This window comes from Pleurodeles waltl, chromosome 6 (assembly GCF_031143425.1).
Source record: "Pleurodeles waltl isolate 20211129_DDA chromosome 6, aPleWal1.hap1.20221129, whole genome shotgun sequence".
In the NCBI taxonomy this organism is placed as follows: Eukaryota; Metazoa; Chordata; class Amphibia; order Caudata; family Salamandridae; genus Pleurodeles; species Pleurodeles waltl.
In genome coordinates this window covers 1,217,263,474-1,217,280,826 of record NC_090445.1, presented here as the reverse complement: position 1 = coordinate 1,217,280,826, position 17,353 = coordinate 1,217,263,474, and the positions used below count along the sequence as shown (strand labels likewise).

Sequence of the window (17,353 nt, the reverse complement as noted above, 5' to 3'; positions counted from 1 at the left end):
AGGAGTGGGGTGTTGCATCAGGATAGTCGTGTCACCGGGTGCGGGGCATTGTCCAGAAGCGTCGCCATCGGGGAAAGTCTATGTGGTTTGACAGCGCTGGTTCAAATCCAAGACTGGATCCCTGGAAGCCCCACAGCGCCTAGGCCGGAGCTGCTGGCATAGAACCGAAAGGGGCCTCCGCTGACCCCTGTGGGGCTGATGGCAGTCCAGCAGGGTAGGAATGCCCAAAAATGAGGCACATGGCTTCCTAGAATTCTTTTAATTGCACAGGGGTTGCTCTGGCTCACACGAGGCACACAGTCAGCCATGGGATAGGTTCTGCAGAACAATGCTCCTGCGTCGGCTGAGGGACAAGGAGAATTAGAAGAGTGCTTCGACTACTTAGATTTATTTCTTCTTGTGCCTCGCCTTACCTGATCACTCGAGGACTTCGAATGAGAAGACAATTACCTCATACACCGCAACCAGTCTCTGGATCTTCCTCTTGACCATGACTTCAATCTGCGCAGATTCACGTGCTGGGATGTCATCAGCTTTCGGGACCACTCCATCAAAACCTTCGGATGCATGGCCTGGCACTGTCGTGATTGCACTCCAAACACCACACACACAAGGTGCGGATCCGTCATGGACATCGACAGATGACAGGATCTGCAGGGCTTGAAATCTGACTTCCTAGGAGACATCTCTCTCGAAACGCCAGAAAATATTTCTCGAAAAAAGGTTTGACAATGGCCAAAAAACAGACTAGTCAAAAGACAACTGAGGGGTAGCTCTCTTTGGATCAGAGTGGGCTGGCGCAGAAAGAAAAGAACTGAGGTTGGCACACCTGGGTGATGCCTACAGAGGACCCACAATGTAATTTCCAGCGTGGGTGACGACGGCCGCAAAGCCGATCAATGCCACCTACCAGCATGCAGGGGTAGTGCTCATAAAAATCTTCCTGATCCAGTCTAATGCCCGGGGAGAATTCAAATTTAAGAAATCTGCAGCTAGAAGAATCTATCAGATTTAAAAATTTAAATGTACCATCATTGGAGACTGTGCAGTTACATTATCTACTTGCCATAGTTACGTACAAAATCTATCTGAAGAAGATAAGACTACAATGTTCATAATAACGGCTATTAAAGAATCTCATTGTTGTAGGAAAGTGCTTCTTTATGTATGGTCAGCCTCCCATCCTCTTTTCGCTCCAATGCTGATGGTTATGACTCTGATAGTGCACTGGAGTCTGCTGTCCAGAAACCAGTGCCAGTGCTCTCTCCCACAACAGTTATGTTTGACTTGGTAATCCCAAATTGGCTAAGACTTTACCCCCGTAAATAGTTCCGAGTATATGGTACCAGTGGTACCAAGAGCATAGGTGGTAAAGTGGTTACCAAGGCTGTTGCACTGTTTTGTGTCATCCTGCACAACTAAGCAAACTATGGATAGCAGGCCTGCCACTGCAGGCTGCAGGAGCAATGGAAACTGCTCAAACTCGACTGTGCCCTCACCATGTGTGTCACAGCCAAACACACTGCCTTTCATATGTGTCAAGCACTCTAAGGTAGGCCTCCTCAGCCCAGGAGGAAGGGTGCATTATATTAAAGGTGTAGAAATGTAAGCACAGGTGTGTATGTCTCTATAGTGACTTAACCATTAAAGCACACTATACGTGATAGTCTATAGGATAACATGGGACAGGCATCCGGGCAGACTTGGGTTGATTGCTCCATTAAGGTACTGCCTAGATTGTTGAATTGGTGTCAAACAACATGTCTCCAATGACAGAAATCTGGTGTCTTAGAGTTTGCCCACCTGGTTACCCCAACTTGTTTGTGCTCTGGCTGGTCAGCCTTCACTTTCTGGCACCTGCTGCCATCAAGACAAGATTCTGACCTCCTGCCAGGCAGTGTTAACACTCCTAGGAGTGGGAAACAAAGGCTTGGGCGGGAAAGAGGTCACACCTCCCTTCTCCCAAGCAGGCTAGTGAATTTGCACATCAGAGTAGAGTGGCGAGCATCAAAGGCTGCGCCGCCTCTGATGTCCATCTGGGATGTCCTCCTTAGAAGGACACAGTAATACCACCTGCCTCAGGCATGTCTGCTCGTGGACAGGCAGGAATTAGCTATGCAAGGTGGTGTACACACCAAGAAGGCTGACCACACCTCCAGTGTGAGCAGCTCGGTCTGTATATTAAATTTTGTTTTCTGCTATGTTAGGAGTCACAGAATAGGGAGTTCAGGGGAACAAAAGGTCACCCACATTACTAGATGTGTTCACTGCAGGGGTGAATTAACTGCAGGAGCTAGCTCCCCATTAGCTCCTGCAGCTATTTCCCCTAACTCACCTAAAGCTAGGATTCAATGGACCCCCCATGACACCAGAACCTCACATCTGAAAAACGTACTTCAAGGAACACCAAGAGGAGACCTGTGTCACCGACAATAGGACTTTGCCTGCAGCACCAAAGCAAAAGAGGGATACTCTGTCCCTGTGGCAACAGACTTGGAATTGCATTAATAACCCTTGACCTTAGCTCACACTTGGCACCCCCGACCAGAAGACCCCCTGTGGACGCCAGAAGCACACTCAGTTATCCCTGGACTAACGGCACTCATTCCCAGCAAACTGAATGTAAAAATGCTCGCTGCATCCAAAGAATCACTAGCCACCAGGCCCTCAGTGGGATCGGACAAATCCAGGTGGTCCAGTGCATTGTGGGAGTTGTAGTCTCGCCTGCCTCAAAGTTTCAGGCCACTATGTTACTTACTTAGACCCTGTGAAGTTCCCAAGGCTTTTTGTTGTGCTTATTGCTGCCAAGACTTGTTGGTCATCAAACTTGTAATCAACTGTAGGAAAGTGCCCCTTTTGGACATGGTCAGTCCCACATTTTGCTCACTGGTACGGAGGTTTTTGACTGAGGAGCACTGGGTCGTTGACAAACAAGTCCCCAGTGCCAGTGTTCTTTCCCTAAAACAAGGTAAATTGTGTATTATTGGCACACACATCTGTACCTCTGTAAGTCCCTAGTAAATGGTCCCCCCGGTCCCTAGGACCTGGGTACTGAAAAGGGTCCCTCAGGGCTGCAGCATGCATTGTGCCACCCTCAGAGACCCCCCTAACCAAGTTGCACACAGCTGCCATTGCAGACTGCCTGTCCTTGAGCAAGCCAGGGGAAAACAAGACATGGCACACCACTGGTGCCATGCCACACTCACTGCATCTAAATATATGTAAGCCACCCCTACAGCAGGCCTTAGAGCCCTAAGGCAGTGTGCATTATATATGATGTGAGGACATATCTGCATGTGAAGATATGCCCCTTTGATGTCTAGTTCGATTACTGGATATTGTACTGGACACTCGTCATTAGGAGTTCCCCAGTTACATAATCGCTTCATTGAACCCTATAGTGTTTGGTATCCAACACCTCGTCTTAATAAATCCACACTGATGCCAACCTTGAATTTATTATGACGTGCACCTTAGAGGTGCCACCTGAAACCTACTAGTCTGGCTGGCTGACTGGTACCGACCTGGCTGCCACCGCAGACATGTTTCTGACCTCCAGGAGGTGACAGCCCACGCTCTCAGAAGCCAGAAACAATGCCTGCTTCAGTGGAAGGTGTTATCACCTACTCTAGCAGGTTGGCTAGTGTATCTGCATACCAAGGTCTGGGACTTTAAAGACCCTGCTGCCTTTGGTATGCAAACCCAGCTTCCCTAGGCCTGGGTGTTCCCAACCCCTGCCATGAGGCCCACTTGGCACCAGGACAGGCAGGAAAATTAATTATGCAGTAGGCTTGTTCCACCTTTGGGCTTGCCACACCCCTATAGTGGGCTACCTGAAATGGACACTCAAGGAAGGATTCCACCATCTTGATTTTGGTGCAACTAGAAATTCTTGGACAGGGCTTAAGAGGTGCAGTCGCCAAGGTTAAGGTAAGTAGCCCATTGGCTATTACCCTACTCTACCCTAGACACCCCTACATTGAGTATTTAGGTGGCCCCCGACACCGGAAGAACTGATTAGTCTGGCCCAAAAAGAAGAGGACAAAGAATAGCCAAAGGAGCAAGAACTGGTGAAAAAAACCCTGTCTGCCTACCTGCTTCTCTCCTGACGACCGCAACATCCTGACTCTTACTACAGCTGTGTGGACGCCAAAATCGTTGGAGGCTCTCCAGCACATCGCCAGTCCGTCTGCATCTCCCTCCTGCAGGCACTAACCGCAATGCCTGGTTCATTGGTCTACTGACCACCAGGTCCACCAACCGCCCAGGAGGAGGTCACAGTTTTTCAAGAAGCCTGTCCAATCTCCCCACTAAGTGAAAAGATATCAGGTTCCGACCGGAGCTGTTCTGCAGCAATCCCTGGGGTACCAGATCTCTTGCAGCAGCCATGGCTTGTTGAAGTCTATTCCGGATTCCAACGTCACATCCGAAGACCAGCTGACAAGGGACGTCAGCACCACAGAGGACATCATCCAGATAGTCCGGCTGCCCTGTTTTGACACTCTTCTTGCAGGTCCACCAAAGAACAATGGGTGCCTTGATGCAAGAGCACAGACGAAAAGACCCACTGCACCTGAGCCCCACAGCCCAGGTCCACAACATCCAACAGTGTCCCCTAGCTCCCAGGGCCCCCAACGACTTAGCCCACCATTGGGAACTTCCAGACTTGTCCCCAACTCGCCCCTTGCAGTCTCTTTCTAGGTGGCTCCCCTTGTCGCCAACCGTGTGGTGAGCAATACACCTGACTCGACTAGCACCATTGCACCCGGACGCACCAGGGCAGGTAAAACTGTATAGCTGGTCTTGCTCATGACCTTGCACCCCTAGCACACTACAATCCATAAGGGACCCCTGAGAACTGTTTGCAAGGACCCCTTTGCAATAAACTAGCTTTACAGAGTAAAAGCACATTTAAGTAAAAGCGTTATTTACTTGCTAAAAGAACACAACTGCAACAGTAAATATTTTCTTTGAAGTGTTCTGGCGTTGAAACATTATGTGACTATTTTTGTAAACATTGAACTTGAGTTCTTTCTTGAGTGTGCGTCTCATTTATTGACTCTGTGTGCTCTCTGGTAAGCCTAACTGCCCTCTGATAAGCCTAACTACCCACCCACACTATCAAAAAAGAGCTTTTGGGATTATTACTTTTATCCCCGTAAACCAATAAGGGTCACCTATACTATCTACATAGTGTACTCCTACATTTGGTAGACTGTATAGATAGCAAGCTTCCTACACCGACCCCCACACTCGACGCTGCAACTACAGGGCACATTGTGGAACCTGCATTTGACCTTAACAACCAACCTTTTGCAGTGTTTTTTCACTGTGTCTCTTGCAGCACCATGTAAGCAGTAAAATCAGCCCCACTGTGGCTCACATTCAGCACCACGAACAACCAGAACAACTCTGCACCCTGACTCTGTGGATTAGGATTTCACTTAGCCCAACCTCCAAGTGGCCAAGAGCCACTAGGGGTTTTTCTCATTGATCGCAATGCTATGTTTTTCATGTATGATTTTGCACGGATTTAATATTGCTTCTAAAATCTATAACTCCAGTTATACTTATGCTTTGATCATTTTGGTCTCTAAAATAAGATAACAATAAGCTATATTTTTTATAAATTGGTGTCAGATTTCTTTTGAATTGTGTCAATTACTTGTTCATGTTGGTATGCTGAAATGCTTAACACATGTTCCTCTAGTAAAGCCTGACTGATCTTTGTCACACTGAGCTAAGGATTTATTTATGTGAATTCAAGGAACATCTTTGGGGTATTGTCAGACTATTGCATGGTGAGGACTAACTCCCCAAACCACATAATACTCCACTTTCCTACAGTGCTCAATGAACAAAGAAAATACGTTCATAAAAAAATGATAAAGACAGATAAAAACTTTTCCACCCCATTTCCACAATGAGAGCTGACTTTTCGAGTATGGTGGCAACTTTTAAAGCCCCATTCACTGACTAGCATGAGGACCTTCAGAGACAATAAAACATGGGTATCACATCTGCAAGTTTTGTGAGGAAATACTGGCGGATGAATTACACTCTCTAATGAACTTCCCAAGTACTCAAAAAAGTAAAACTTTTCTTGTGTGTTTTTAAAAAAATCATCTTGTAGCAATAAATGACAAAGAGCATGCAGTCAAATACATATTGTGTGTCATCACCTCTCTCCTTTTAATTCCTTCTCGGAGCATATACACCACATCTTCTCCTTCACAGTCTGTTGCTTTGAAGCCTTTTGTCCAGTTGAGAAGTATCCCCTAAAAACATAAAATGAAATACATGGATACAAATAATTTTTCAAAACATCCGAAAAAGATACTCACCTTCTGTGACAATACTTTTGGTAGATACTTATTCTTTCTGCAGATTCCTCACCTTATGAATACTCCAAACATGCCTTAAACTGGCCCAGAAAACGTTTGCCCAACAAAGACTTTAAAGCACTACCAGGTGATGCAGTGTGGCTACAGCCACAAACCTGTACCCAGATGTGAAATTGCTATAGTTGACTGGGTACAAACCAGTGTAATGACATCAACTTCTAATATTTTTTTCACACCCCACTGAGGCATTAAAAGAGCAAGAGAGAGAGCTATGATGGCAACATACACATCACATAACATGTTTACATACCTTGAGATCTTATGATTTATAGCATCAGCTCATTGGGGAGGAGGGATGGTGGTGAGGAATTTGAAGCAAAATTATGTATACACCAGAAATATCATTACCAAAGGTGAGTACATGTTTCTTTTGATTGGATACATCTTCCCATAAATACCTCACCTTATGGATGAGTTCAAAGCTATACCTCCCTGGAATGTGGGATTAAGTACTGCTGGTTAACTAGGGAAGTGCATGCAGATGTTTCTCCTACTTAGTTGGATGTGGAGGAAGTAAGAAAGATAGAAGGGTAACTAGCTGACCCACATAAAATGCAGAAAATTCTTTGGGTAAAAAAGATGTAGTGGTGTGGCTTACCAGCTTAACTATGTGGAAAACTGTGAAGGACGGACAAACTAAAAGACCTTTTTAATTTGGAGCTATCCCCCCGGGGACCATTTGATAGGAAGTATATGGCACAAAAGTCACAATACTTCCTGTTCTGGACCATGGTAAAGTATCCACAAAGGGAACCCCTTATGGTTAGAAGACTGTCTTTATGACCTCTGGGTGTAGCTCCCATTCATGGTCCTACAGTGAGAGATGGCATTCACTCTCAAATTCAAGGAGCATGGAAGAAAGGACACCTTTGGGAAAATACCGCATTCCAGCAACCAGGTTCACTGGCAAATCACCTTGCAAAATAGGGCACGGCTACAGTTGTTGTGTTGTCCCACATAATCTGGATGGTGTTCCCTGAGATGGGAGGGAGAAAGGCCTTCAGTTCAAGATGGACCACCCACCGGTCAAACACATTTAGGTACAGGCATTGCTCAGATATGGACCAAAGGCCTGCACCATCTTTTCACTTAAACAAGTAGCCCAGCCCTGAAAGGAGGCATCTGTGACTAGGGTAGCCTAGGCCTGCAAAGGTCTGAAAGGATGACCCCCTTGTATCCACAAGGTAGGTCGGGGTTTGTACACCAATGTAGATCATGATGAACTGAATGGAAGTTCCACTCATGAGCCAGGAGGCTTCCTTGGTGTTATAGCACTTCCCCCTCAGGGCTCTCATCTGCTACTTAGTATGATAGACCAACAGGCTTCACAAGGCCCAGCAAGCACAAAAGCTGCAGGTAATGGATAGAAGCTTAAGTCACACACTCCAAATATCATTGTCCGAATAGGTGCAATCCTCTAAGGAGAAGGAAAGTCCATCATAAGGGTTGTGTTCAGCATGTTGCCAATAATAGGCAGTCTCTGTGGGAGAGTGGGGTCAGACTTCGACACTGATGCTAATGCCCAGGTGATGTAAAAGAGCTGCCGTTCACTGAAGATGTTCGTTGACTAACACCGGAGACTCTGCCTTCACTAACCAGTCGTCCAAGTATGGGAATACATGGATCCTCAAGTGAAGCTATCACAAATGTTAGCACCTTCGTAAAGACAAAAGGGTCTGTTGTTGGTAGAAAACTGAATGTGCTGGAACACCACTTTGAACATTATGTAGCTCTTGTGGGTGGCAAGAATTAGAAGGTGTAATTGGCCATCCTGGAGGTATAAAGACAAAAGGACATGACTTATAGACAGTATCTTTAACTTTGTATTATGAGCAGCATCAGAAGGCAGGGTCTAAGACAGACCTCACTCACCATACTTACTGGGACTAAAATGTAAAGGGAATAAAATCCTGTGCTCCTCTCTACGAGACACAGCATTTTTATTTTCACTTTGTCCAACAAATCAAGGACATCTACTTCCAGGATTGAGGTATTAGCCAAAGCGCATTTTTTTAAGGTAGGAGTGTGGCCTGAAGTTGAGGATCAGAAGGGAAGGCACAGCCCCGGTGGATCAGCAATGTCATCCATTGGTCTGTCGGGATCCCCAGCATGAAAAAATGAGGACCCCCACTGGAAGGTAATGTTTTGAAGGGTTGAAAGCAGAAGGGTTTGTAGGTGCAGAGCCCAGAGAAGACAGTGGGGACTGGATCTGCTGCTGTGGGTGGTGATGCCCTATGGATCCACCCCAGCGTTGAAAGGATTGGTATAGTGGCATTTGGACAGGCTTGGATGGTTGCTGTGGGCAGGATTACACAGCCTTAGAATAACCACAAAATATCTGATAAAGCTGGTGAACCTGGCCATACAAAGTAGGCTAGGGCTTCTGTGTGAGGCATAGACCTTCTATTCTGGAAACATTCAAAAGAGAAGTTGACCTTCTGTCTGAAGAGACATGAACTGTCCAATGACATGTCCACCAGTATAGCGTAAACATGTATCATAGGTTTTGTGAACAGTTCCAAGCATGCCTATGCAGCATTCATGAATCAATAATTAGAAGTTAGTGATGTATCAAATCTTCAGTATAAAGTGGCAATAACACCATGGAGAGTTCGAGCTCAATTTATTCTTGAAGCATAAAGTTCATCATAGCAATATAAGGTCGTCCTTGAAGTCAATATTCATGTAGCAGCCACAGCCAACACGTGTTTCGTCCTATGAGATAACAATCTCTAAGACTTCATCAGGGCTGAAAATAAATGAGAACATTGACTAAATCTGTAGTATATATTCAAAATTGTTTAGAGCAGAACACGAACCACCATATCGTGATATTTGTGAGATCAAAAACATGCCATTCGTGACTTAATGTGACATCAAATAAAATAGGAACTAATCTGAAAACCACCAACCAAATACAGAAGGTTACCTACAGACGGATAACCCAACAAAAGGGAACCCCTATGCAACGTCTCCATGTCTAAAAGGTTAACATAACATGAGTGTGCACGTCTCCATTTTAAAGACATTAGTAACTAAAACCCGAGTGATAAAAGAGTGCGAGAGAACAGAAATATTGTGCAACCTGTTAAGAAGTACTCAAAACTACGCAAAAATCCCCTATAGGAAATCTTTGATAATCAATAGTAAACCTCCGATATCCTCCAGGACATACCTTAGCTCAAGTATGCATTATGAGTGAAAACAGTCTTCACATAGCACTTGCAAAGTCTGCGGAAACAACAATAAGCAACCTCCGTAATTATCCAAGTCTCATGAATAGCCCGAGATAAAAACCGCCACCAAATGACTAAATAAAAGTATGGCCAATAGGCCCAGACTGACCTTAATATGTTCCGAAGTGAAATGAATATTAAACTCATTCATGTTTAAATAGTTTATAAAGTATATAAGTATAAGTATAAGTATATAAGTACCGACTCTCTATTTTATTATCGCGGATGAGAAGTTCCACATCCAGGAAGGCAATGTTGGTCACACTATGTTCCGAAGTGAAATGAATATTAAACTCATTCATGTTTAAATAGTTTATATAAACTATTTAAACATGAATGAGTTTAATATTCATTTCACTTCGGAACATAGTGTGACCAACATTGCCTTCCTGGATGTGGAACTTCTCATCCGCGATAATAAAATAGAGAGTCGGTTATACAGAAAGAGTACTTTTTGCAACTCTATTTTACATGCTAAGAGCGCACATCCAGTCCATCAAATCAACTCGATACCGTATGGTGAGATGGTAAGGGCAAGGCGCAATTGTAGCCTTGAAGAAGATTTTGGACTTTGTATAGAGGACATGAGCATGAGATTTAAAGCACGGGGATATTCCGCGAATGTGATAGACAGAGCTCGTACAAGGGCGATGCGTTTAAAAAGGCCAGACACACTGTGTCAAAAATCTAGACCTAGGGACAATGTTATTCGTTGTATAGTTAATTACACGAAAACAGTTACTTTACTGCGTAAATGTATGAACAGATATTGGTATATTTTAACAGCAGATCCTATTCTTAGGAAGTTGATCCCGGATACCCCGGTTTTTACCTTTAGAAGAGGTAGAACTCTTAAGAATATTCTATGCCCCAATTTTCGCAGTAAACAATACCAAGATAACTGGCTTACTAGCCGTGGCAAAGGTTTTTTCAAGTGTGGACATTGTGGAATGTGTAGATGGGCCAAGTCAAGTATCTCCACATTCATGAGCTCTACTGGGGTGCAATTTAACATTAATCATAATATCACATGCAAAAGTAACTTTGTCATTTATATGATTATTTGCAAATGTGGCCTGTATTATACAGACAGCACTATTAGACCACTCAAAATTAGGGCGAGTGAACACTTCAGAGCCCTGAGACAGGAAGATGAGAGATACCCTATAGTAAGCCATATGCGGCATTGCCCTCAACGGAACAACACATGTGGCTTCGAATTTTTGGGATTTGATCTTATAAATAGAGACCCTAGGGGAGGTAACAGAGAGTTAGCCCTCAGGAGAAAAGAATGCTACTGGATCCTAAAACTCAGAGCGGTGGAAGATGGTCTTGACACAAATTTCGAAATGGAATACTACTTGGGAGATTAATGTAAATTTTGAAAATTAATATTAAAATATATATTTTTTGTATTTTGTGCTCTACTTGTGTAGACTTATTAAGTACATCAATACTGCATTGAGCATTAGTCTATTTCAAGTAGCCTCTGTATTATATTGTGACTTATCTACCTTATGATGCTTTGTATACTGATAATTGTTCGGATTATAGTGAGTGTTGCTCAATCTATGGTTTTACTTATTCTACATATTTAGTAGTCATACACAGTTCTCTATATGTATTATTTTGTATTTATTGTAATATATAAATACTATCATCATTACAGTGGTGTATTAATAATGTATTTTTCATAGTTCTGCTTTTATTTGTGTTTACATTTACCATTTTAAGGTTTAGACATGATATGAGTGGGGCACGTCCCATTTACCTATTTTGTATCTTTTTTCTCTCTTTCTTCCATTAGGGAGCTACTTAGTAACCCTTTTGTTAGGGTTTTATCTTTCTTTCTTGTTGGGACGTGTGGTTGACATTCCAATAGGATCCGTATATTCCTGTACTGAATGTCAGATGCAGACATTTTCAGTTAGTGGTAGAAGTATGGAGCTCGTACGATTTACCCCGTCATCACCCCGCCTCTAATTATGGGGACGCTGTTTTTAAACTTTCCCCGGTAGGTAGTTGTCGATTTCCTGAAACATTGGTAATAACTTGGGGGCATGTTTTCCGCTTGGTGATCGTACCGGTTTGGTACTTTTCTTCGTGGCTAAATGTCTACACAGTTCCAAGATGGCGCCCGTGAATTGGGGTTAGTCCCTCTTCCATTTTCATGGCGTTAACGTGAGGACGCTTTAAATGGAATCTTCCCCGGACGGTCGGCTTCGACTTTGTTTTTCCGATACTGAGAATGCCGCGGGATGATTTGAGCGCGGTTTGTTTTCCCACATTACAGATACTTTCTTAAAATGATAGGTGAGTGACCTAAGGGGATATATAGTACCTTGTTACTTTCTTACGTACAATTTGGGATCGATTTTGAAATATCTAGTTTAGGCTCACTATACTTATGTTTAGTTTATTTCAGCTTTCTTCCCTTTTTTTACATTTAGGATACGATATAAGAACACTTCAAAATACTACTTAATTTGGACTGATTATGCCTTATTAAGGTCAGTCTGGGCCTATTGGCCATACTTTTATTTAGTCATTTGGTGGCGGTTTTTATCTCGGGCTATTCATGAGACTTAGATAATTACAGAGGTTGCTTATTGTTGCTTCCGCAGACCTTGCAAGTGCTATGTGAAGACTGTTTTCACTCATAATGCATACTTGAGCTAAGGTATGTCCTGGAGGATATCGGAGGTTTACTATTGATTATCAAAGATTTCCTATAGGGGATTTTTGCGTAGTTTTGAGTACTTCTTAACAGGTTGCACAATATTTCTGTTCTCTCGCACTCTTTTATCACTCGGGTTTTGGTTACTAATGTCTTTAAAATGGAGACGTGCACATTCATGTTATGTTAACCTTTTAGACATGGAGACGTTGCATAGGGGGTTCCCTTTTGTTGGCTTTAGAGTATAACTAATTGGGTTATCCGCCTGTAGGTAACCTTCTGTATTTGGTTGGTGGTTTTCAGATTAGTTCCTATTTTATTTGATGTCACATTAAGTCACGAATGGCATGTTTTTGATCTCACAAATATCACGATATGAGTGGTTCGTGTTCTGCTCTAAACAATTTTGAATATATACTACAGATTTAGTCAATGTTCTCATTTATTTTCAGCCCTGATGAAGTCTTAGAGATTGTTATCTCATAGGACGAAACACGTGTTGGCTGTGGCTGCTACACGAATATTGACTTCAAGGACGACCTTATATTGCTATGATGAACTTTATGCTTCAAGAATAAATTGAGCTCGAACTCTCCATGGTGTTATTGCCACTTTATACTGAAGATTTGATACATCACTAACTTCTAATTATTGATTCATGAGTGCCCTGGCGACTGTCTTTTTCACTGTTAGTTTCCCTTGAAACATTAGAGGAATAAGGAAGATCCTCTTGCCAGGAGCACCGTGCTACAATTGGAGTGTTAATGTTATTATGTGGACTCACTGTGAGCGCCCAAATCCTATGACTATCTTCCTGTATGCTATTGTTTTGATCTTTTTATGCTTATGCAGCATGACTGCTGTACCCTTATACTGAGCCACAATGTCCTTATTGGCCTAAAAGAAGGGTGGCATTAGCTGAGTGGAAAGTCTAGCTGCCGGAGGCACAGACTTTGCAGTCCAAGGTGTTAAGCTTCTTGGATCACCTAGTAGTGAAGAAAGATAAGTGGGGTCTGCCAATCCAGTTATGGTAAAAAAGCTGTCTCAATTATGTGCCTGTGGGTGTGCAGACACTTCCGGACAGTACCCCAGCTCTGCAAAATATACAAAGAATTCCTTGCTTTTGAGGATGCTTACACTTTTAATTTATACTCCATCTTATTGATATCAAGGTAAAAAATAACTTTTTTATTAAGTTAATCAGAGGCAAACATTTGCCAAATGTTGTCCAATAATTAGATACAAAATCAGAGATGTCTGCTGATAATTTTTTATTATCTTTCAATGATAATCTTTTATTCTCGTTCTTTTGTATCAGAAGAGCCACAGCTAATGTATTTTGCAGCATCGTGGTGTGCAAGCCGAGGGCTTTTTTAAGGCTGTAAAAGATCAGTTATATATAAGTAAGCACAAACACCAAACTAAAAAAAGACATAAAGCATAGTGGAAACATGCCAGTAAGGTGTCTTATTCATCCTGTTAAGCCAACTGTGTACAGTGCAAACCTTGTGTACACTGCAAACTGTTAGCCACTGCAAAAGTAAGACTCAATATTGTAGTTTATCAGACCACATGAGACCATAACCAGCCCTCAAGCACCAAGACCGATAGAGACTGGAACACATAATAATACATTTGTGTAGCTGCGCAATGGTACAACCTCATTCTTTTTAGTACGGTATCCCATCCACCAGTACTCCAAATCAGGAGTCCCTCTTTAAAACTAATTAATATTTGGTCTTTACATGTACGTGACTAGAGGCTCAATGGTTTTCTCTCTCATGTTAAAACAGCTCAGGCAAGGAGAGATGTTAACGAAACAATCAAAGCAGGTGCCAATAGATGCATGGAATGTACTCTGGCAATGCTTGAACTCCTTTTAACTATAAATACCTAAAGGATAGTCCTAATCAAGACTTTTCTGGTTAGCATACCCTGACAGACTTATCTCTACGCTACTGAGAGAAGGGATTGCAATTCTAGTGCCATACTGCCACAAAGGGAAGGCCACTGCCCTTAGTAGTGCTGGGAACTGAAGAGGGCCATCGCCATAACGATGCTGCTAAGTGATCCCGTATGCCAAGAAAGGATGGTGGAAAAAACTAAGGGTCATATGTATTAATATTAGAAATAGCTATTAACACCGATTTTCTGAATATTGCAATTAGGAAATCACTATTCCTAATGTATGAAACTCAAGAGTTTCATTTAGCGATTCCTAGTGGGTCGCAAATCGACCTACCGCATGAATATTAATGAGGTAGGTCACAATTGTGACCCATTAGGAATCACTGCCATCACAGGGACAGTGCCCTACTGAGGTCAATAGACCACTATGTCTGTGATTGCTTTTTTTTTTTAGAAACAGTCTTTTTATTCTTAATGCAAACCGTTGAGATGAGTTAAAAAAGAATAGTCTCTTTTTAAAAAATTTTTTTTTTGTTTGCCTTCTCTTAAACAAACTTTTTTTTTGCATTCACAAATGGAAAGGGGTCCCAAAATACCAAATCAGTATTTAGTTGAAAACCAAAAGTGCAATTTGGTAACATGCTATCGAACTGCAGTTTGGGTTTGATACATACCAAAAAGCTTTTTTCCGGTCGTAAATGATCTGATTCTGCAAATTGGCCAGTGTGTGACCGGAAAAAAGCTTGACACATGTGGCCCTAAAGTCTTCACCCTGAGAGGTCTGTGAAGACCCCCTGCATGTCAGTATGTGGCGGAAGTCCAGAAAGAGGGTGGTTGCCCGAGGGCTGTGTTCAGTCATATTCGCTTAGCGGGTTGTGACATGCAGAGTTATAACTGAGTTTTACCTGCCAAGGCAGGCAGCAACTAAGACCCCCCCCGACAAAGTAAAAAATTTACCTCCAGATCAAAAAGAGCCTTGTAGTCTTCCACCATAGCTGCGGATTCCAGATTTCTACTCATTGACAGGCTGGGAATGTGGCGCACCCAGGGACTCCGGATAGCCATTCCAGTGAGTTGCTAAAAGTCCTCATAAAACTTCTAAGAGCTGAAGTCACTAACAGGGTGCAGCTTGCAGTAACCATTCATGAATGGCGTGTAACCATCATCCATAAACGGGGAAGAGGGAAAGGAGCTAGCCCGATTAACTCTAGTGTGCATGCTTTAAGAAAACAGTGTATATTGTTAGATGTATGTTGTAGTGTTGTGAGTTGTATTGTTTTGTATGTTAGTAGATAATGTCACTTGCATAAAAGCAAGTATTTGCCTGGCCAATAATTTATTGGGGTTGTTAGGCATATTTGGACTTGTGAGTCTCTGCTCCGCTTACACCTATCCCCTACATGAGAAGCTTTACACTGGTCGACCTGAACTACAAACGAGTCAGGTGCTGAAGCAGTACTTGGCGCAGTTGGTCAGAGCCCACAGTAAGCCTGGCCCCAGAACATGTGGAGTAAAAGGCCTCAACCACCACTGTTTGCCCCATTAGCTCCTGCTTATCCTGTGGCCTATGAAAGAAGTTTGACAGTCTTGACAGTGTCAGAAGAAAAATGATCAAACTAATGTTTCATTTGTTTTAGGCAAAGAGGAAGCATTTGAAAAAATCCTAAGGACTGGGAATTCTTGGTCACAAAATTAGAAGGCATCTCTTTCCCATTACGTCTTTTGTGTTTTCAAGTTGGCAGGTGTCTTAGGTGGCATAAGTTTGGGAGGGGGAGTCCCCCTGAGGCCCTGCAGGCCTTTGCCAAAAATACCCTAGTGTCCCGCTCCATTATATCCTTCAAGTGCGTGGAATCATTAAAGTTGCATGCCGCAGCGTCAGGTCTGACACCAGACACCACATTCAGTCATCATAGGGGAACGAAGTGACAATGCCTACAAGGATTAAAATCTGAGGCCCTTTGTGAATATGTTTGACCTAGTCTGGTGAAAAGTGAAGAACTTGTTAGTGAGACTCCAAGAAAGAGTTATGGACTGTGTCAATAAGGGGTGAAAAAAGAGGAATAGACCTGAGTCCTGACTGGAGCTGGATGGTGCAACCTAGAAACAAGTGAGTCACTGCTGGGGAAAACGTTTTCCTGACTAGTCTGAAGCCTGGAAGGAGTATTCATAAGGTGCAGAATACGTGGAAGATGTATCAATAAGAATGGTCCATATTGCATGCCTGTTTTAATATAAAGATGTTAGTTAAGTAAGATACTAATTATCATCATTTTTGCATTATAAACCAAGATCATGCCATATTCATGTCACATGAAAGTGCTTACATAGCTTGTGCTTGTTGTTACAGACACCATAAATAACTGTGTTCTAAATTTCACATATCGCTTTTAGAGTCCATAGTTCTATGACGGTAAAGATGGGTGCCCATCACACTCCCTCCTAGAAAACATAAGCCCAAGGTATAGGTACATATCACTACTAGAAGCCAGCAAAGTCCAAGATTATCAGCACAGGTTTATATAAATATGATAAGTCAATTTGATGAAGGTGGAGGAGTCGATTTGGGGGAGATGTTAATGCAGGTGGGAACACTAGAAAGAATTAAGTAAGTGAAAGGAACCACTCACTAAAATGTAGTTCTTATTTTGTGGATTGAAACCTCTTTGTGAAGCCATCGTTCTAGGTGAACCTGTCCACTAGGCAGTGGAATGGTAAATAAGTAAATGTCCAAAAGGGGAGACTGCTAGGCATCCCCAGGTTTTTTTCGAGAAAGTGAAAAAGAACAAAGGATGTGTTGTGACCTTTGACCGTTGACCTCAGGCTCTTGGTTATTTACAAAGTTATGTTTTACAATTCTTCACTGAAAGGAATACATTAATTTACAATGTTTAAAATGCATCACTTAAAGGCATGATTTGCTTTAAAATGTTGTTAAACCAGATGTTCTATATACACACATAGGACCGCTAGAAATATGTTATTTTGAGGCTGCTGTGTTTTCCACATGATTGTGGTTTTGCTGCAGCTGCCTCATAATCCATCAGCAGCTGCATGATCTCCAGAATATAACAACATAAAACATTAGCCTTTAGCTCGAATGGATCAAAAGTTACAAAAAAATTGGCCAT

General features: G+C 42.7%; 1 protein-coding gene across 1 annotated transcript in view; it reads right to left on the bottom strand.

Moving 5' to 3' along the window:
* The window catches only part of HK1 (hexokinase 1), a 1,372,133-nt gene that overhangs the window by 406,658 nt on the left and 948,122 nt on the right, over window positions 1-17,353 (bottom strand). The window contains exon 13 of the mRNA XM_069240524.1: window positions 6,183-6,278. Within this exon, the coding sequence (XP_069096625.1) occupies window positions 6,183-6,278 (96 nt within the window). The remainder of the gene's footprint in view (window positions 1-6,182; window positions 6,279-17,353) is intronic.